This window comes from Coenobita brevimanus, chromosome 71, assembly GCF_032717465.1.
Source record: "Coenobita brevimanus isolate Jiangsu-jjx chromosome 71, ASM3271746v2, whole genome shotgun sequence".
Classification (NCBI taxonomy): domain Eukaryota; kingdom Metazoa; phylum Arthropoda; class Malacostraca; order Decapoda; family Coenobitidae; genus Coenobita; species Coenobita brevimanus.
This window is the reverse complement of record NC_137024.1, coordinates 6,131,916-6,154,126: the sequence shown is the minus strand read 5'-3', so window position 1 is coordinate 6,154,126 and position 22,211 is coordinate 6,131,916. Positions and strand designations below refer to the sequence as shown.

The 22,211-nt window shown below is 44.3% G+C and overlaps 1 protein-coding gene and 1 non-coding gene across 2 annotated transcripts in view; one reads left to right on the top strand and one right to left on the bottom strand.

Annotated features, from left to right (window-relative positions):
* The first annotated feature begins 237 nt into the window (after positions 1–237).
* LOC145406645 (uncharacterized) overlaps positions 238–22,211 on the top strand; it is a 97,881-nt gene continuing 75,907 nt past the window's right edge. The window contains exons 1-2 of the mRNA XM_080277727.1: positions 238–349; positions 18,649–18,801. Of these exons, the coding sequence (XP_080133853.1) occupies positions 238–349; positions 18,649–18,801 (265 nt within the window). The remainder of the gene's footprint in view (positions 350–18,648; positions 18,802–22,211) is intronic.
* LOC145406897 (5S ribosomal RNA) lies at positions 14,554–14,672 on the bottom strand. The gene has a single exon (XR_013898605.1). It is a non-coding gene; the product is annotated as a 5S ribosomal RNA (ribosomal RNA).

Below are 22,211 nucleotides of genomic sequence, written 5' to 3'. Positions count from 1 at the left end.
TATCGGACTTTTTCCGATATATAGGAATTTAGTCTGGTAGCTCCTCGAGTCCGAGAAAAGCGAATTCCGGTCTACTGAAGTCTGTTATATCAAGGTTTTACTGTATTTATTCTTTTATGCATCTCATGACTTAAAGTGAAGACTGCTTGTAAAGTGATTAGATGTGGTATGTGACTCTTTCTCAGTAGAAACTGCCTCGCTTATTAACATCCTCCTTCCATCTCCTCAGAAAGCGGGATGAGTGGGATGCGTCGGCTCCAGGTAATGGAGCTTCATCCGAATCTCCTGTGCATACTTTGTGGAGGTTACTATGTTGATGCTACAACCATTGTTGAGTGCCTCCATTCTTGTGAGTACCATACTGTCTTCTGACTACCAGTAGAACTTAAAATATGCTAATTATAACACTTTTTTTTCCTTTTTTCTTTATCTATCCATCATCCAATCTTATGTTGCCCCGTGAGGAGCGTAGGAGCCTGGGGCTAGGCAAGTTGGTCCTGACATTTAAAATGGGAATGACCAGCCTGACTCATCCCTGAGTAGCATTATGTGAGCAGTAAACCCCAGCCATCCCTTGGATATAAACCTGCACAGGCTCAATCCAATTGGAGCGCCTTAATTACCCACTGAACCATCAGGTGGTGGCTGAATCGGTAGAGAGGCGGCCTGCAGTCCTAATGGACCCAGGATTGAATCCAGGCTGGGGCAGGGAACAGTTTAAGGATTTGAATATCCGAAAAGCAGACTTTCCTGATCTACCAGATGACCCACTGACATGTCGTAAAAATACCCCCGCTAATACCAATACACTAGTCCTGTATGAGACAGCCCTAGCATGTATTCAGTATGGATGGTGGGTGTTACCGCCGAAGTGGTGACATGTGGAGGTGTAGGAGGACTACTGGGCCTTGGGATAGGTCACTGCCCACGAGAAATAGGCCCTGAAGCCTTTGCCCAGAGCCGGACACGTAAAAAAAAAGAAAAATGTGGTTATAGAGTTACCACCCAGCGTGGTAAATGGTTTCCAGGTGTACAGGAAACCATTTGGCTTGGCACTCAGTGTAGAGTCACCCATAGGCAGAAGGAAGAGGAAAGAATGAAGGAAATAATGCGAGAAGAGGAAGGAAGGAAAGGAGGAAGAGAGGCAAAGGCAGACACTCAAGAGCAGTGCTACATCGAGTGAGTGCATGGCTAATTAGGTCAGTTGAGATGTTTTGAACTGGAGAGGTTAGATATAGACTTTATAAAGCCCTTTACTATTAATGGTCTCTGTAAGAATAAAATATTTGAAGGTAGCAAGATTGAAGTTGAAAAGTACAGTACATCATTAACCCCCATCTGCTGGGTAACGTGTATACACGCCACAATCGGGCTGCTACGGGGCTGCTGGGTAGCAGCTATACACACAAGTGTCTTCCCACTACTGTTTGAACTGGCCACCATTTCATCTCGCCACCAAAGGGTAGGTAGAGAGTCTCTCTATACCACACAGGTGAGAGTCAGTCTATCCCTTGTCTTTGCCAGGTGTACAGTGCATTCTTCAGGTTCTTCTTTGTTTCATTCCGTCCGCTCCACTTGTAGCCAATTGCATCATCCACCTCTGCCAACCCTCTTTCGAAGGATACCAGGAAAGGGCTCAGTGGTAGTACCATAAGGCATGCCTTGGATGGAACAGTGTCTAGTTCATCTACTGTAGTAGTGGAGTAAGTTATCACGTTGAGAGCAAAGCCACGGTCGGCGCTGCAGGCAGATGCATGAACACATCCTGCTCTCACGCTGCTCTCGCAGCAAAACTTAGTTTTCTTCACCACGTCATTACTCATCAATGCAACATTGTAGAGACCTGGGGATACTTTCATTTAGAAGAGAAGGAGTTGGCGAGTAAAATGGTCGTTAATTTCGTATCCCCAGATGCTATTGTTTCCGAGATGTTAACCCCTTCGTACATAGTGATGCATTAGGTGTCATTAGGGTCTTTCCTCATAAATACACAGTGACGCCTTTACCGTCATAAAACCATAAAAAATTCTCTAAAAGAAAGTTTTCGGTTGATTTGCGTCATTTTTGGAGGCGTCATAGCTTGTGTCAAAAGTAATGAGTTGGCAACAGTGGGTCCTGATACCCAAGACAGCGCAGAAAGGTTTTTCAGTACCACACTAGCTGTCATTGAGGAAGCTAGCATGCGGTCACTTGTCCCTTTAAATCATCTATTACCCCAGTCCCGATTGCGTAACATATTTCACTATACCAGTAGTTGTTATGTACAGTTTTGGTGTACAGTTATGATTAGATTTGGTGTTTGCAATAGGAAATTAAGTGTTTGTGAAGCGTTCCTGGCTGTTTTTGGCTGTTGCCCCAACAAAGATTGTGCTAGTGTTTCTAACCCTGGCCCCACAACTACACTGCCTGTACCCTGCACCAAATGTGAGTCTTCAACATTAAAAATAGTGACAGTGAATCATGTGAATATAGTGTAATGTGAAAAGAAAAGGAAACTGCACCGCGTGTTTGCAATAAAAATATCGTCTGCTAGACCTGAGTTAGTGCACAGGTAGCGAACTCCTACGTGATCTACAGAGCACATTCATGTACTGTAGTGGTGAAATATAATGTGTTTCTCATAAATTGATAGATTTGGTTATGTCTAATGTGAAAAGAAAACAGTGCACCGTGTGCTTGTAATAAAAATATCGTCTGCTAGACCTAAGTTAGTGCACTGGTAGCAAACTCCTATGTGACCTACAGAGCACGTTCATGTGCTGTAGTGGTGAAATGTAATGTGTTTCTCGTAATTTGATAGATTTGGTTATGTCTAATGTGAAATGAAAAGGAAACAGTGCACTGTGTATTCGTAATAAAAATATTGTCTGCTAAGTGGTAGGTGGTGGCGACCATCATCCACTTACTTGGTGTAGTGCTGCCTACGTCTTCCTTAGCCTTCATCATTCTTTTTCTGTGCCTGCCCTCTCTCTTCCTATTTCTCCCATCTTTCCTGTCACTTCTTATTGCTTTTCCTTCCTTTACAGGAGGCTTTACATTGAGTGACAAGCCAAATGGTTTCCAGTAAGCCAAGAAACCATTTACAACACTGGGTGGTAACCATATAACCAACCCATACGTGCTCCCTACATGTCAAGAAGTGGGTTGGTGGAAGGTTAGTGCCCCTCCCCGTAAAACAGATAACTCAAAGTCAAAAGGCCACCCCTTATGGGATTATAGCATCTGGCAATAGATGGATAGACACACACACACACACACACACACACACACACACACACACACACACACACACACACACACACACACACACACAGTACAAAACTCCTAACCTCCAAACACATCTGGTCCTGCAGGAACAGCATCGCCACTAGAGCAAGTAAATGATTTATTTTTTTGTTATTTATCTGTTTACCTATCGTTATATCGGTACATTTACTCATATATTGTTATATACATAAACACAGGTGGCAGGGAAATAAGTACAGCTTCAGTTTCAGTTGCTAGCAATGGGTGTAGTGTTCATGTGTGGTTTCTGAGAGGACTATAAAGAAAACCAGATGTAATTTTACATTAGTAATTGGAATAGATTCAAAAAATCATACCTAGCAAGCATGAAAATGTTTGTGTGCTTTGGGAAAATAACGAAGTGACCGCGGCTGACGGTGATGCGACGCACGGGTGGGTACACTGTAGTTTTTTGCATTTTTCTCAAAAACTATGAGGTGTAGGAAGACAGTTATTATATCATGTGAAAGCCCATGAAATTCTGCATAAGATAATGAAATAAAAACAACACTGCCGAGAAAAGGTTTTCGCTAGAGGTCCGCGAATAAAAACTCTGTTGTCTGTCGGAATTAGGTTTTACTTTTTCGCATATTACTTGACAACCATACCTTGTATCAAAGTGCCAACTGGACCATTTGAAAGCTAATAAAATCCTCTTTCAAATGATGGTGCAATGTGTATAGATAGGTTAGTAAACATTCGAGCTATGATGTTGGGAAGTGAGATGAATGTTCCCAAATGTTTATTCACACTGCCCTAATGTACATATATATATATATATATATATATACACACACACACACAGTACTGTATATTTTTTCTTATCGTATAGAACAAACAGTGACAAATAGGAATACAATAATCCCTCCACTATCTGATGGAATTGAGCCAAAGGCATGTCCGGAAAGTGGGTCCGTCCGGATAGTGGCCCCCTGCCTCCTGGACTGCTACTTATGGACCCTAACCCAGCCTAACTCAGAAAACCACCTATATAACTCTTTGCCGGACATGCACGGCACCTATTTAAGGCCCTGTTCACACAAGTAAGGGACAGAAAGTATGAAATAAATGAAAAGGAACCAGAGAATGAGGAATTAGGAGTATGGAAAATTTTTAGCAGCGTACTGGGTACATACAACACGTCCATGGCTGTTCATTACGAAAATTAACGTGCCTCCTCTAAGACTCTGGCAGTGGTGAAAATGCTCTTGAAGCATGTACAGTAATCCAGTGTTGTGCTGCTCTTAATCCTTTGCACTATGAGTTATAATTGTTTAACACTGCACATTCTGTTCTTGATTGCACCACGCCAGTTTCAACTGCCAGTTTACATTCTGTACTTAATCTTTGCACTCTGAATTCTTATTTCATAACACTGCACAACACTGTGAATTCCCATGTGGTCTAGTGGTGAGGTATTGCAGTTTATTCACTGTTTATTCACAAAAATGACATCCATTGAATGAGCATCTAGTCAGGATGGTACATTAACTACTCGCATTTGGACGCATTTTACTTCGACGCCTCATTTTTCGCGCAAGAAAAATATTTCCAAGTTGTCTCACACTTAGCTGATTTCCCTACATTTCGCTGCTTCCAGCTGGCAGCTGACGGTGACAAAGTTACCCCAGCCACTATAGCACACAGGTGGAAGAAACTTTTCCCTCACCTGACTGTGGAAGGTGAGTGGCGGAGGGAAGACGATACTCTGGCTGCCGTTGTGGAAGCTATCAGAAACACAAGCCAAGACGCATCAGAGGTGGACAAAACAGCTGTAAGACAACACTTGACACACTACGACGTAGACTCAGGTGTGGTAGACATAACGGAGGAAGAGATGAACTCTAATGAAGAGGAGAACGAAAGGCCAGAGCACACTGCAGATGGCAAGATGAGTACACAGAAATTGTCCCAGACCCTGTCCACCATAACTGACATGGCTACCACCTTCGATGCATACACCAGGCCTATGCGTGAGGCTACCAACATCCTATCGACCTTGACTGATCTGAAGTCTCAAGTGATGGCTGTCTACAACAGAAACATACATGAGCAGAGACAAGCCTGGATCACATGATATTTTCAGGAGAGACAGAATGTGGCTGCTATTCTGCAAGACTTGGATGTGCCAGCAGTGGTGGATGAAGGAGAAGTGGACAGAGAGGAAGTGGAGGTGCGGAGCCTGAGTTTGACTTCGAGGGCTTCAGCCAAGGTGTTGGGGCTTCCCCAGAGAGGCTCATGTCACCTAGTAACTAGCCCATCTACCCTCAACACACCTTCACTTGATAGGGTAGGTACATGTACCACTGGAACACTCCTCTATTTTTCCCATTGGTTCTTAACTTCACACTTTGACATTTCACATTTCGTGCGGTTTTGGCAGAACATCCAAGCAACGAAAAACGAGGAGTTAGGTGGTAGCTGGGGAGGGATGGGGGAAGCAAGCAGCCGGCGGCCAAGCGTATGCAGAGCTGTTCGGCGCTGTGCGCCAGTTTCAAATTACAGTTGATAAAAAGTGTCGGATTTTGTTTTTTTTTTCATTTTTTGGGCATTTTTGGGTTCCAAAGGCCCAGGTCCAAAATGTCCGGTAAGTGGGGAGTCCGGATAGTGGGCGTCCGGATAGTATAGGGATTACTGTATGCAGGTTTTCTGGCAAAATAAATATGTTTGGGTGGTGAAAATAGGCCAAGAATACACATTTTTGGAGCCCGCAGCAGGTGGGGGGGATGGGTGAAAGCCGATGTGTCGTGGAACAGAAAACTTTTTGATACTTACCGTGAATGAAAGAGTTAAGGTTTGAAAACAAGCAATTTTCTGCAGTTTCCGAAAAGTGCCCGTAGTGAGGTGACGACTTCATTAAATATTTCCCGGCGTATGGTGGTTAAAGTGGTTAACAGAGTAGCATTCACTGAAATGCAGTTATATATATCAAGACACACCAGCACTGTAAATGGTGTAGCAAACTGGGTTTATTTCAAAGCCTGCTAACTCATTAGTTTTAGAGATGATGTGTCAGATGGCTCAGTCATTCAGCAGTGTATTGTATTCACTAAAACTTGAGAGGTGGTTGTATACAGTAATCCCTCCACTATCCGATGTAATAGAGCCAAAGGCATGTCCGGAAAGTGGTCCTGTTCGGATAGTGGGCCCCTGCCTCCTGGACTGGTACTTATGGACCCTAACCCAGCCTAACTCTGAAAGCCTAATCCCTCCACTATCCGATGTAATAGAGCCAAAGGCATGTCCGGAAAGTGGTCCTGTTCGGATAGTGGGCCCCTGCCTCCTGGACTGGTACTTATGGACCCTAACCCAGCCTAACTCTGAAAGCCACCTAAATAGCTCCCTACTGGACATGCATAGCACTATTTAAATCTAAGACCCTATTCACACCAATAATGGACATAAAGCATGATATAAATGAAAAGGAACCAAAGAATGAGGAATTAGAAGTGACTGTACCTCAGCCAGGGTACTTACAGCACGTTTGTGGTCGCCTTTTGGAAGGTTTTGGCAGTGGTGAAAATGCTCTTGAAGCATGTACAGTAATCCAGTGTTGTGCTGCACTTACAGTAATTCTTTGCACTGTGAGTTATACCTGTTTAGCACTGCATATTGTTCATTGCATCAGGCCAGTTTCAACCGACAGTTTCAACCGCCAGGTTTGCACTCCACAGTTAATCCTTTGCACACTAAATTCAAATTTCTTAACACTACACAACACTGTAAATTCCCGTGTGGTCTAGTGGCAAGGTATTGCAGTTTATTCAATGTTCATTCACCAAAAAAATGAGCATGTGTGGTTTCCATTACGATAAGCCACCACTCGCGATCAAAGTTAGGCAATAACTGTTTGGGTGTTGGTGAGGGGGAAACAGAGTTGCCAGATCGCAACGGCCACATTACCAAACTCCTTAGTTTTCATTACCAAATTTAACTCTTCATTACCAAATTCGTAAAGCTAACATTTATTCTTCACTAATTATATATACAAGTGGAAATACATGTAATTACTCTTATAATTAACAGCATGTTTGATTATTTTCACACTATGTGCGTTAACAGGGAGAGAGCAAACAATCCACCATCTCCATCCTGTGTATCCTCATACATGTGAAAAATCCATTTGGTAATGCATTACTCTGATTCAGCACCAAACGAATATTTCATGACCAAATTGGCCCACATTTGGTAATGAAAAATACCAAATGGCAACCCTGACAGGGGAGGGGGGAGGGGGAAGGAAGGAAAGGGTGAGGGTCCGTGGTGTAACAGCTGTTTGGCGCCACGCGGCAATTTCAAATTACGGGTGGGAAAAAATTCAGATTTCTTTGGTATTTTTTCTTTTTTTTGGCCATTTTTGGGTTCCAAAGGTCCAGGCCCACAATATCTGGTAAGTGGGGATGTCCGGAAAGTGGACGTCTGGAAAGTACAGGGATTACTGTATTTAATTTCATTCATTCGTCATTCATCATCCAATCCTGCGTTGCCCCATGAGGAGCGTAAGAGCCCAGGTATATTTAATTGGGCAGGAAAATGTAAGTTATATAAATACTTGTGCCATGTAACTTTTTTTTTTCCTGTGTTTTTTTATTAGGTCTTATGTTTCAGGGTTCAGTGTGTTTAAGGACCTCATCTTTTTTTTTTTTTTTTTTTTTTTTTTTTTATACCCTTGTGCTTGGCTTATAGTACAGTCATAAGACTCTTGTGTTATATGAGGTCTGTCCAGAAAGAAACCAAACTTTTTAAATACAGTAATGCACCAACTAGCTGGCATAACGTGATCGCGATGGGAGCACTGTGTAGTGGTGACTTTGAGCTTTAGTCAAACACTAGCCTCATCACGCCATGTCACATAAACATTGAGGTACATGTGCATAAGTAAATGTGCGTTCAGTGCACTTGGTGAATTTTCTCCCATGACTTCCGTCATCTGAAATCAGTGACCCTTAAGGGAGGATTTCAACTTTGGGGACAGAAAAAATTCTGCAGAGGCCAAATCCAGAGAGTAGGGTGGCTGGGGAATGATAGCTGTCCCATGCTTCACCAGAAAGTCACAGATAAGGAGCAGTGCGTGACCAGGTGCATTGCCATGGTGCAGCATCCAGATTTTGTTTGTCCATGCCCCAGGCCTCTTCCTTCCCACTGCCTCCCTCATACACTTCAGGACATCTTAGTAAAACTCATGACTATCTGACCCAGTGGAACAAACTCATGATGAAGACGTCCTTCCAGTAAAAAAAGATGATCAGCATCACCTTCACATTTGAGGAACTCTGATGTGCTTCCCCCCCCCCCTCGCAATGACGACGTTCGAACCCACTGCAACAACTGCCTTTTTGTTTTGACATAATGGCCGTACACCTACGTTTCATCACCTGTTATGACATTTTTCAGAAAGATTTCATCAGCATTTGAACAGTCATATAGGTCCTGACACAATGTGGCACAGATCTCTCTTTGTACATCTGTCAGCAGACACAGCACAGACTTTGTGGCAACACGGTGCATCTTGGATTTTTTGGTTAAAATCGTTTGGCACAAACTTTTACAGATGCCTTCTTCTTCAGATACTGACTGGAGTCAAGTGATGATTTTCATGGATCACAGCACGCACTTTTTCAACATCATCAATGACTGTTGACGTGAAAGGCCGTCCAGCTTTGGGGTCCTCTTTGTTTTTTTTGTTTTTTTTATGTGAGGAAGAAGGAACCAGAGGCCGTGAGCCTGCAATTATTGTTCATTCCAAGAGAAAAACAAAATACAAGAGAGAGCCAAATTCAAGATCTGATCATTTCAAGGTGCCTGGACACACTGCATTTGAAAGACTGGAGATCATAGGAAGCAGGAAATACAGACAGAGGGAGACTGTTCCAGAGTCGACCTGTTGTATAAATGAAGGACTGGGAGTAACGGTTAACTCTTGCATTAGAGAGTTGGACAGAAAAGGGATGAGAGTTTGCTGCTAGATGAGTGCTACGCACCTGTTGTAGAGGTGGAAGAATGCATGAAGACAGCTCAGAGGAGCAGTGACTGTTGAAGTAGCGATAGAAAAGAGATAAAGATGCAACAGTGTGGCGAAGAGACAGAGGTTGAAGGGAGTCAGTAAGAGGAGAGTTAATGAGACGAACTGTCTTTGACTCCACCCTATTGAGAAGAGCTGTATGTGGGGAGCCTCTCCACACTTTTTTTTTTTTTTGTGAGGAAGAAGGAACCAAAGGCAATGAGCCCGCAAAACTGTTCCTTCTAAGAGAAAAACAAAATACAAGAGAGAGCCAAATTCAAGATCCATTCATTTCGAGATGCCTGGACACACTGCGTTTGAAAGACTGGAGATCATAGGAAGCAGGAAATATAGACAGAGGGAGACAGTTCCAGAGTTGGCCTGTTGCATAAATGAAGGACTGGGAGTAACAGTTAACTCCTGCATTAGAGAGTTGGACAGAAAAGGGGTGAGAGTTTGCTGCTAGACGGGTGCTATGCGCCCGTCGTAGAAGTTGAGGAATGCATGCAGACATTTCAGAGGAACAGTAACCATTGAAGTAGTGATAGAAAAGAGATAAAGATGCAACACTGTGGTGAAGAGACAGAGGTTGAAGGGAGTCAGTAAGAGGGGGAGAGTTAACCCGCCCCGTCCCGGAGACGTGAATTCACATCCTCACATGATGTGCACTCATATCCTGGAGATGTAAATTAATGCGGCATCATTGCAAGGTCCCTAATTTGCACAATTTTCAATTTCATTTGCACAATTTTCAATTTTCACGAGTGATTTTTGGCACGTATACACGGGACACCTTCCTCTACAAGATGCCAGGCAGGGACATTGCTTTACCCAGCATGACCTCCTCCCCCCCCTGCATGCCTTTTTCTCAGCAATTCACCTGTTATCAGTGACCTGGCCAGTAAAGCCATGTCATGCCACGGTACTAAATTCAGGGCCAGAGTGATTCCCCAATCAATGACAATGTGGAGGACAAATATTAGAGGAAGAAACAGCCAGAAATGATGATCAGGTAATGTGGCAAAAAAAGGTCAGGAATGGTGATGAGTTAGTGAGTGAAACAAAGCTTATAATGCCTATATTACCGTTTGAAAACCAATATACTCTCGTACTACATATAAATTCGTACCAAATAAATAAATAAATACCGTTTATGAGTGGTGTGGAATAGTTATCCTCCCGTAGAACTCGTTTTCTTTGCAGCCAGCTTGATAGAAAACCCTGTAAGGTAAGGAGGTACTCCAACCTGGATTGAGTATTTTAAACCTCAGGTGAGCGATTTCTCTATGAATTTTCGATGTTTCTTACCCAAAGCGGATGTTTGAGCCAAAAAAAAAAAAAGGTCCAAAAATGTCGGGACTGGGGCGTACCACTGCCCAGAAAACGTCGGGATGGGGGGGGTTAATGAGACGATAAGCCTTTGACTCCACCCTATTGAGAAGAGCTGTGTGTGGGGAGCCTCCCCACACATGAGAGTTGTACTCCACACAGGGGCGGATAAAACCCCTTTATAGAGTCAACAATTGTGCAGGGGCAAAGAAGGAACGGAGTCGGCTTAGCACACCCAATCGCTTGGAAGCAGATTTTACAAGAGATGTAATTTGATCTTTCCAAGACATGTCTCTAGCAAATGAAACCCCAAGCATGTTCAACGATGATGCAGGATTAGGTTGAGTATTATTAAACGTAAGTGGGTATACCTGTGGAAGATTTTGTCGGGTTGATAGGTGCAAAAACTGAGTCTTTGATACATTAAAAACAACCAGATTATTTTTACCCCAGTCAGAGATACAAGCCAAGTCAAACATTAGGTGTGCCATAGCCTCATCCCTTGCCTGTTGAAGTAACTGCTGAGATGGATGTTGCGGGAACCGAATGGAAAGGTGAAGGGTGGAGTCATCAGCGTATGAGTGGATAGGGTTAGATGTACGGCTTAGAAGATCATTGATGAATAAAAGGAAGAGAGTTGGTGATAGGACAGAGCCCTGAGGAACACCACTGTTAATAGATCTAGGAGAAGAACAATGGCCGTCTACAACAGCAGCTATAGAACAACCAGAATGGAAGCTAGAGATGAAGGCACAGATAGAAGAACAGAAACCAAAAGAGGGCAGTTTGGAAATTAAAGATTAAGCAAGACTCGATCTAAAGCCTTTGAGATGTCAAGTGCAGTGGCAAAGCTTTCACCAAAGTCCCGAAAGGAGGATGACTAGGATTCTGAAAGGTAGGTAGGTAGATCTCCAGTGGAGCGTCCCTGACGGAACCCATACTGACGATCAGAAAGAAGGTTGTGATAGGAAAGATGCTTTAAAATTTTTCATTAAGAATTGACTCAAAAAATTTTGAGATACAGGATGTTAAAGCAATTGGACGATAGTTAGAGGATTGGGAATGGTCACCCTTCTTTAGGACTGGCTGAATGAGAGCAAACTTCCAGCAAGAAGGAAAGGTACAAGTTGATAGACAAAGGTGAAAGAGTTTGCCTAGGCAGGGTGTAAGCACAGAAGCACAGTTCTTGAGAACAACAGGAGGGACTCCATCAGGCCCATATGCCTTATTAGTATTGAGGCCTGTGATGGCAGAAAATACATCAGCTGAAGAAATTTTGATGTCAGCTATGAGGTAGTCAGAGGGGGGAAGTGATGGAGGAACAGCACCGGAATCGTCTAAGGTGGAATTGGAGGAGAAGGTCTGAGTGAAGAGATCTGCTTTATCAGTAGAAGAAATAGCTACAGAGCCATCAGAGTGGAAAAGAGGAGGGAAGGATGATGAGGTAAAGTTGTTAGAATGGGGTTTGGCAAGGTGCCAGAAGGAACGGGAAGAATTCGAGTTGGAGAGTTGAGAGCATTTATTATGGATGAAATTATTTTTAGCAGAGCGAAGAACAGACTTAGCATGATTCTGGGCAGAAACGTATAAAAGATGTGATTCAGGGGTGGGTTGGCTCCGGTACCTTTTATAGGCCCTCTCCTTGTTGCGGACAGCATTAGAACAAGCATGATTAAACCAAGGCTTTCTTGCATTAGTCAGAGGATATGAGAAAGGAATGTATGCTTCCATGCCTGAGAGAATAACCTCCGTAATGCGCAAGGCACACTCAGATGGCTCCCAGCCATGGAAGCAATAATCATTCCAGGGAATATCAAAGAAGTACTGCCTGAGGGCCTCCCAATCCGCAGCTCCAAAGTGCCACAGACGACGTTTCTTTGAAGGGTCCACAGGCTGTACCGGAGCGATAGGACAGGTTAAGGTGATAAGATTGTGATCAGAGGAGCCCAACAGAGAGAAAAGACTAACAGTGTAATCAGAAGGATTAGTTGTCATGAAGAGGTCAAGTATGTTGGAGCTCCCTCCAAGGCGGTCAGGGATACGGGTAGGGTGCTGTATAAGCTGGTCTAAGTCATTAAGGATAGAAAAGGTGTAGGCTTGTTCACCTGGTGGATCAGTGAAAGGAGAGGAGAGCCAAAGGTGGTGGTGAACATAGAAATCTAGAACGGAGATTTCAGAGAAGGGAGAAATGGATAGAATGCGTTTCATCGTAGAAGTAAGATAGTCAAAGAATTTTTGATAGTCAGTAGAATTAGGAGATAAGTAAACAGCGCAGATATATTTAGTCAGAGAATGACAGGAAAGCCGAAGCCAGAGCGTAGAGAATTCAGAAGAATTGAGTTCAGGAACACAAGAGCAAGATAAGTTGTTGTGTATATATATATATACAACAGCCACCTTTGGCTTTGAAATGAGTATAGAGAAAGTAGGAGGATACAGAAAAGGGTCTGCTGTCAGTTGCCTCAGACAGCTGAGTGTCAGTTAGAAAAAGAAGGTGAGGTTTAGAGAAGGAGAGGTGGTGCTCAACAGAGCGAAAGTTAGAGGAAAGGCCGCGAATGTTGCAGAAATGAAGAAGAAGAGAGTCAGACAGTGATTCCAGGCAGCTCGAGTTGTCACCAGGAGAGGGGCAGAAGTTGAGGGCATTTTATGGTCCCCCCCAGGATTCTTAGGCCACTTGTTGAGCTGCCATGCTTTTTTTTTTAAATTTTGGAAAAAGAAGTGTAGTGTGTACTGTGCATGTAGTCTGATGTTGATAGTTAGAGAAACTTGTATTGGAGAGCATGCTTGCCTACTCTCTGTGTTACTGATACACTGAAAAAGTTCAGCAAAGGGGGATGGTCAGGACCTATGGTGGTACCATTCTTAACTGGCGGTTTGGGTGGGGCACGAACCTCTGTACAGTGTTGCCACGTTTTCCATACCCGCGATGCCTCTCTCTCTCTCTCTCTCTCTCTCTCTCTCTCTCTCTCCCCTGTGGGGAGATGTGCGTCACCCTAGGGAATTTTGTTTCTTTTATGTGTCTTATAAACTTGTGCTTTCATTTCTTTATTTTGTTTTTTATTATATTATTGTTTTACATATGGCGCCAGATGACCTCGGTGTTGCGGCGCCTTGATTTGTTTTCATTGAATCATTCTCGCCCTCCTTCCTTCCCTCCCTTCATCTTTCCCTCAGCTTGACAATGCACTCAACACTGCCCCTGGCCTGCCTTCTCTCTCACTCTCTCTCTTTCTGTCTTTGCTTGGGGGAGATGTGCGTCACCCTTGGGAATTTTGTTTCTTTTATGAGTGACATAAACTTGTGCTTTCATTTCTTTATTTTGTTTTTATTATATCTAATTATATTTAAAAATATTATTGTTTTACATATGGCGCCAGATGACCTCACTAATGTGGCGCCATGATTTGTTTTCATTCAGTCACTCTCTCCCTCCTTCGTTCCCTCCCTTCCTCCATATCTCACTCAGCTGCACTCAACACTGCCCCTGGTCTGCCTCCCCCCCCCCTCTCTCTCTCTCTCTTGTCTGTGGTATTTTAGGATACATTTTGGTTATTTTCTTTTATGTTATAATGTACATATTGTAAATTTGACTTTATTTCCACACCACCGAGGAGGTAAAAGTCTTGGCTCGTCTTTTATTAAGAGGTGTCCCCGAACAGGCCTAGGATAGAGGAAGGCCGGAAGCTCTGGCCAGGTGGGACTGGGTGTGTGTGTGTGTGTTGCCGCTCAAGAGGGTTTAACCCCTAATGCGTGGCCATGAACAGTCGACCCCCCCCCGGTTGGCGGGGTTGTATCGCGGTCTGAGTACCTGTAGGAAAATTTTCATTCATTCGTTGCCAGACGCCATGTATCCCAGACGGGGTGGCCAAGGGCTTAGAGTTAATTGTTTTACAGGGAGGGGCACTAATCCTCCACCAACCCCACTTGACACGTAGGGATGCCAACAGCATCTGGTGTTCCCAGGCGGTCACCCATCCAAGTACTAACCAGACCCAACGTTGCTTAACTTCGCTGATCGGACGGGAAGCGGTGTACTCAACGTGGTATGGCCCAAAAATCAGAGATTAACCCTAGAACATTATACTTGGTATGGCAGATAGTACTTACATTCAGCTTTCTCCAGAGACAGGTGTTGAGCCTTCGTGGACTACCCAAGCACTTGTGGAGACTTGCAAAGTTGGGTAACCAAATCTTCACTTTCACACCTCCAGCAACCCGGTTTCCCCTCTACCACAGCCTCATTCTGTCACAGTAAACTTTATACTACAACGTACAGGTAGTTTGGAATCCGTATTTGTACAATAAGCACTGAAAATAAGGCTAAAATCAACGGAGCGTACGGCCGACATGCGGCACGGCGGCAGTCTTCCCGTCACTCAACAAACATTTCCATTTTCACAGCTAAAAACATGTATACTACATTATTTTCAATCATATTACTTCCCAAAAGATCACCGCGGCGCGCTTTTTATTCTGCCTTACACCCGTCACTTTATTCTTGTTCCTGTCAGCCACTTGCACTGACTCTGAAGAACTAGAACTCGCCATAATGTCACTTTGAAAGCCTTCGGTAAACTGACGCTAAACAGGGGCAAACCGTGCGAAAAAAAGCTAGTGTTACAACTGGGGAAACAAGCGTTTCCTATTAGCATAAACTGCTTGTGAGAGAAGAGCGCAGATTTACAGTTCTGAGCAATCAGAGCGCTGCCATGTATCACAGCCAGGCTGGCCGGTCCGTGGTGGGGGGGGAGGGGGGAAAAAACGCGATACTTGGCGACAATAGGAGGTCAGTAGTACAAAGGTAAAGTATGCTAATTGTAGCTAAAGGGTGGTGGTACTGATAGACAATACCAGCTGGAACATCCTTGCCCACGTTTATTCAAAATTAACTCGAATCGCAAACGCGACGCTCCGCCGTTATGTCCTTTTTGGCGAGCGTCGCAAACGTGACGATCCGCATTTAAGGGGTTAATGTATTATTTTTTTTTTACTAAGAAATTAACATTTTTACTTATATTCCTGCACATTATCTTATAATCATAATTGTGACATTATTACCAACCCCAGAAATATGGTAACTGCCAATAAAAGTGACTACAGTACCCTCGCATCCAACACAGTAATATTGTCATGCATGGGTCCCGTGTTGGACCCAAAACGTGTTGGACAAACAACAGAGCTTATGGGGAAAAATGAATTATGTCAGCAACCCTAGGAAAAGTCACCCTAAACACCTACCATATACCTATACATATATTGGTACTACCGTAATTATAGTAAATGGTACTGTGCTATGAATGATAACTAACCTTTTAGGATAGTGTTGGTGGGCTTGCTGGGAATGGAAGTTGGTATCCAAGGCTGTAGGTAGTCCTACTGGGTTGCCGGAGGATGGTTGCTGGCGTCACTAGCGGGTATTGGCTGCTTCTCCTCAACCTCCCTCATAAATCCTTCGAAATCACACTTAGAATCACTATCTTTGTCCACAGCCATGGAAGGTCCTGCTTCTGCCTGTCCTAGCACTGTGTAAGCCTTCACTGCTGCCAGGATCTTGTCTTGGTTTTTTTATTATGGTCCTCATGTTGGCTTCATTCATGTCGTAGGCCTTGGCAATGTCCACTTTCCTCTCCCCTTTCTTCTTCTTCTCGATGCTTTCTAGCTTGGTGGCCTGAGGGAGGTGCCGCCGCTTCTTGGGGTTCTCAGAAGGCTTCCTAGGCATCGTGAGCAGGGTAAAATGCAGTAACAAGAGCAGAAAATGCTATGCGACTGAGTGGCGCTGTGGCGGGAGAAATTTAAACAAAACATCACGTGAGAGCAGAAGCGTTTTTTTATTGGGCAACATCACGATCACGTCATGATAGTGGGCAGGTGAGGCTACTTGATTGGAAGTTTTTAATGGCTGTCAGCATCATGGGAACGTCCAGTATGACTGTGTTGGACCAGGGGTGATCGTGGTAGAGGCGAACTCTGCGGATTTCGCCCACTTCCCGGATTTCGCCCACTTCCCGGAGCTCCGTCCGTGTTATGCTAATGCACCCGTGTTACAGTAATTAAACCGAATTAAATCTTACTAATTATTTGCTCTCCATGCTGGACGTGAATCGTGCTGGACAAACGCGTGTTGGACGCAAGGGTACTGTCCTTTTTATAAGCAACACTGTAAAATATTTATGCCACGTTTCTGTATTGCCGTATAAATATTTTACACTTAATAAGTTTACTGTTCTTTCATATATTATAATACACACGTTACCATTATATTCTTATGTGTTTATCTTATTGTGATGCCTATTACATATATCAGAGCCGTTCACATAGCGGGTATGGAACACGTGGCAACACTGTACAGAGGTTCTTGCCCCACCCAAACCGCCACTTAAGAATGGTAGCACCATAGTCCTGAGGGCTGGTGAAATGGGAGCTCCAGTTCTCCCTGTCATCAGCTTTCCATCCACCTTGGGAATACTGCCCTGCTCGACTGGTGCTACAGTCTATTACTGTGGATGTTCTTCCTGATTTGAACTGCCAAAAGCGCTTGTGATTTGCATATGACACAAACAATCCCTACCATAAGGCTGTTGCAACATTTGAAAAGGCTCTGTAAAACCTTGTTGCAATTTGAAACAGAATTTCAAGCAAACATGTCGCTCTTCAAGATCCATCATTGCACAACTTGCAGAAAATTTCCAAGTGCACTAAACACACATTTGGTCAAACGCATTTGCCTTGATGTCTAAGTGACATGGCAAAACAGTTCTCACTATAAGCCTGTTGCAGCATTTGAAAATGCTCTGTAAAAGCTTGTTGCAATTTGAAACTGAATTTCAAGCAAACACATTGCTCTTTAAGATCCATCATTGCACAACTTGCAGCAAATTGCCAAGTGCACTAAACACACGTTTATTCAAATGCATTTACCTTGATATCTAAGCGACATGGCATGATGCGGCCAGTATTAAGCCCCATCCACACTAGAGTTCATGTAGCGCGCTCTGTTGCACGTCATGTTGCCCAACTCGGATTTTCTTGCTGCGGAGGGCCTGTGCCCCGCACTTCTGGCAAATCTAGCCGAGGGGCATTTCATGGTGAGAGCATGCTCTGTTATGCCCTCAGTAGCCATCTGGCATCCCCCTAAAATTACATTGAGACAGCCACTGCTTGCACTACATCTTCCTCCCTCCCCCCCCCCCATTTTTTTTTTTTTTTTCCACAACATAGTGCCACAATGCTCAACATAAACAATCTCTTGAACTTCTGCAGTTTTAGTATCCACCCTGCTCCTCTCGCTGCTCAGTGGTATCTGGTGCACGCTGCCCATTGTACTAGTGTGAACATCACCCTCAGCAACACAAGGTGGGCAACATGATGCGCAACATAGCCTGTGTCATCATCCAGCCCTCTTGAGTTATCAGAAGAGGCTGGATGACTTGATTGCTGACACCTGTCCAGGATGCAACACAGCACCCCATACTATTAAGCACATTATGAAAGACTGGGTTGCACACAATCACCTGTGCCGACAACACAACAGACACTCCTTGAGAACTCTGTGGGAAAGCCCAGTCTCGGATGTGGCCTTCCTTAGGGACTTGGGGCTGTTCAGCCAGACTGCCTAGGGAACAACACCTAGTACTACTACTGCTTCCCCTAGCGTGGACGGGGCATTAGACTAAAGGTCAACGTCGCCGCTGCACATTGCTCTCATCATGATCACACCATGCTGGCTATTTGGTGCAGTATTTAGAAAGTTTGGTTTCTTTTTGGACAGACTTCATATAATGGATGGAACAAGTTTTTGGATTAGTTATAAATATTGGATTTATTTATTTATTTTTTTCTAACTCCTGGGCATGGTTTCAGGTAAAGGAAGAACTTGTACAAATGTTGTTGAAGCAGTTTTTTGAACTTTAATACTGTATTCTTTTCTCAGGAATATTTATTATTATGATGCATTTGGCTCTGGAGTATCTATTATTATGGTGCATTTGGCATACTGTTGTGAGGACTAACTAAATCTCCTGCCTCTGTTACAGTTTGCAAAACCTGCATTGTGAGATACTTGGAGTCCAGCAAATTTTGCCCCATTTGTGATGTCCAAGTTCACAAGACCAAACCATTGCTCAGTATCCGACCAGACAAAACCCTACAAGACATCGTATATAAGTTGGTTCCAGGTTTATATCAAAGTAAGTTCACAGTACAGTACAGGTAATGGTAATAATGGTAATAGAGCAACCTAACCCTCCCATTATTTCTTCTCCATTAGTTCACGGAGGTCCATCCATTCATTCTCCAGTCTTTTTTTTTTTTTTTTTTTTTTTTTTTTTTTTCCAGTCAGGAGCATTGGGTCCTGGGGCTAGGCTAGTCAGCCCTAATATTTAAGGTAAGTGTGACCACCTTCACTCACCCCTGAGTGACACATTGTGAGCGATAGACCCCAATTAAACCTCAGGTGGAAGCCTTTACAGGTTTCTTGTGGTTGGAGCACCTTGACCCACTAGACCAATCGGTATCATTTGGTTAACTAGTTACCACTCAGCCTAGTAAATGGTTCTGGGGTTAACAGCTTGGCTTGGCACCCAGCATACTTATCTGAAGGCAACACTGTATCAAGTGAGTGGATGATGGGCATCCTCATGTACCACAAAGGTACTGTAGGCAGCAGTTGGATGTGATGAATATTTTGTTGGACACTTTGACTTTTGTCATCTCATCGTGATATGTCTGGTTGCGAGGTACATCAGACTGAAAGTTGTCAAGTTGGGGGGATCCCCTTTCAAGGCCACCATGGGCAGAGTTGGAGCAAGGTGTGCCGTACGATGTGTTACCATAAGTGTCCCTTTTGTTGCATGATTATTTCATGATCATGTGGAAGAGTAAAAGATACTTGAGTTTGGGGAGGCAGTGAACATGATTGTGTGCAACACACATTTCGGGAAGAGAGAGAGTAGGCTAATTACAGTACATGTGAGTGAGTGGGGGAAATAGTAGCCAAATCGACTATATCCTGGTCAGGAGGGTTGATAGGATGAGGGATGTTAAAGTTATAGGGAGTGAAGAATGTGTGCAGTAACACAAAATACTGTTAAGTGACATAGGACTTAAGGACCTGTGCACATAGGAGGAAAATATGGGAGTTGATAAACCAAGCTGTAAGGGAAGCCTTTTGTAGTAAGATGAGTAGAGTTGTGGCTGAACAGGGAGCTGTTGACAGAAGTGTCAGTGAACAGAACACAGCTTTCAAGAACAATCATCTTACAGTTGCTGATTTATTGTGTGGTTGGACAAGGGGGATTCCCCTAGACATCAAGTAACATGGCGGTGGGATGAGTGTGTAGAAGTCACAGTTAAGGAGAAAAGAAGGCTTTTCTGGGAATGGAAAAGAGTTGATAACAAAGAGGGCTAGAAAGTAGGTATACAGGACAATATCTGAGTCTCAGGGATGTTTACCAGATAACCTAAATATCTTTGAAAGGAGGAATGTGGTATTTAAGGTAGCAAATCAGATGAAGAGGGTAAAAAGGGATACCATAGTTGAGCAATGTGTGAAGAATGATGAAGGAAGGGTAGTAGCGAGCTGTGAGGATATAAAAGGTTCCTGGAGAGAGCATTATAGCAGGTTGCTGAATGGAGAGTTTGACTGGAACAGGGAAGGTTTGGAGTCAGTGGATGCAGTGTTTGGCCTTTGACCTTTGATTGCTGCTGCTACTGTGATCAGTGCAATAGGCAGGATGCTACTGGGGAAGACAGCAGGCATGTTTAGGTTGACTACTGAAATGCTGAAGGCATCATCGTCGCTGTCCTCACCGGAATCTTCAAGCTGGGTACTTGTACAGACAACTGAAGATGCTGTCTCGACATCAGATTATGTGATACCCAGGATCACCCTCGTCGTCATCCAACCACTCATGCGCCTCGTCCACATCAATGTCGTCGCCAGCCGCATGAAGACGTGCATGGAAGTCATCCACATCAAAACCTACAAAGTCATGCACCACAATGACTCCGAGAAGCAGATGAGACCAACCACTTTCCAGAGACTTCCCTCCATGCTCTGGCCCAGTTGTAGATGGCTGACTTGATGTTGTAGCAGTGAAGGTTTTCCAAAGTCCACTGGCCTCATGTGTCCTGTCCCTCTCTGCTCTCTTCCTCGTCCTCAAGAACAGCCATCACCTCGTTCAGGAACTTCCGATGAATACAGCCTCTTCGTTGCCACGATCACTCCTTGGTCCATTGGTTGGATGAGAGCAGTCGTATTAGGTGGCAAAAACAAGCACCTAATGCGGCCATTCTCAGCCACCAACTCCTTGTCGAACAGACGCATAGGTGCATTATTCAGAAGGAGGGCCTCTACTTGGTTGTGCAGGAATCCCAGTGTCTTCGTCTGATCATGGATGACCTCCTTGACGAAGTGCTGGTGAAACCAGTCTTTGAAGATCTTGGGTATGAACCAAGTCTTCACAGAATGGTACCACATGACACGAAGGACATCCATCACCCCTCGAAGGCGCTGAGGCTGCTTTGCACGGCCAACAATAATGGGCTTGAGTTGGTGCATGCCGTTAGCATTGGCGCAACACAAAGCAAATATTTGTTGCTTTGAGAGCTTGCAGCCTGGTGAATGCTTCTTCGTCTCCTCTGCTAGAGTGGTCATTGGCAGTGAGCTATAGAATGGACCAGTTTCGTCATCGTTGTAGAGTTGACCGTTAGTGAGACCCTCCCTGTCGATCAAGCCCTTCACCTTCTGCCGAAACTCCTCTACTCCCTCCCCGTTGACGTCCAGAGCGTCGCCATGGGTCTTACGGTTGGTAAGGCCATGGCGTAACTTGAAAGCGAAGAGCCAACCCTCGGATGCCTTGAAGTCTAGGATGTTGTGTAACCTTGCGAACTTCTTGGAGGCAGCCTTCATCTCCGTACCACACGCCAGCACACCAGCAGCACATTGTTGTCGGTACCAAATCAGCATAAAGCGGTTGATTTCTGCAAACCGGGGAGTGTACATAACCGTCCTCTCCGTGTTGCGTGTGGTCTTTGATGCGAAGTCAGCCGTGTGCTGAGTGAGCTTGTCCCAGGATTTCTTAGCCCATACCATCCCAGGCATTTTTGCAATTTTAAACCCACCCAATCCCAGACACTTTTTTGTGACATCCTAATGCTATGACAGACAGTGGCCAACTGATGTTACCCACCCACCCAGAACCAAACTCAGTGCTACAGGTGCTTGGGCACAGTGTTGTCAATACTTTAAGGAACTCCTCAGCAAAAAATTAGCTAGACTGAAGCAAATTGATACGCTACAGGGCTCGAATATTGCTGTTAGCACCATCACGTTGGTGGGATTAAGTGAGACTTTTTTTTTTTTTACTGTCGGCACCATGCAGACGGCGGGATTGTACAGGTTAATATCAAACAAGGTAGATCGGGCCAGGTTGAATTCAAGGAGGATGCGTGATGTCAACCATCCTGCGTCCACCCTCTCTAATATCTCCCTCTTCTTCACCAGAGTCAGAACCATGCGTTTCCTCTTCTCAGGCGGCGGGGGCATCTTCACACACACGAGGAAGAGGCAGCTGAGGAGCAAATAACCCGCATAGAA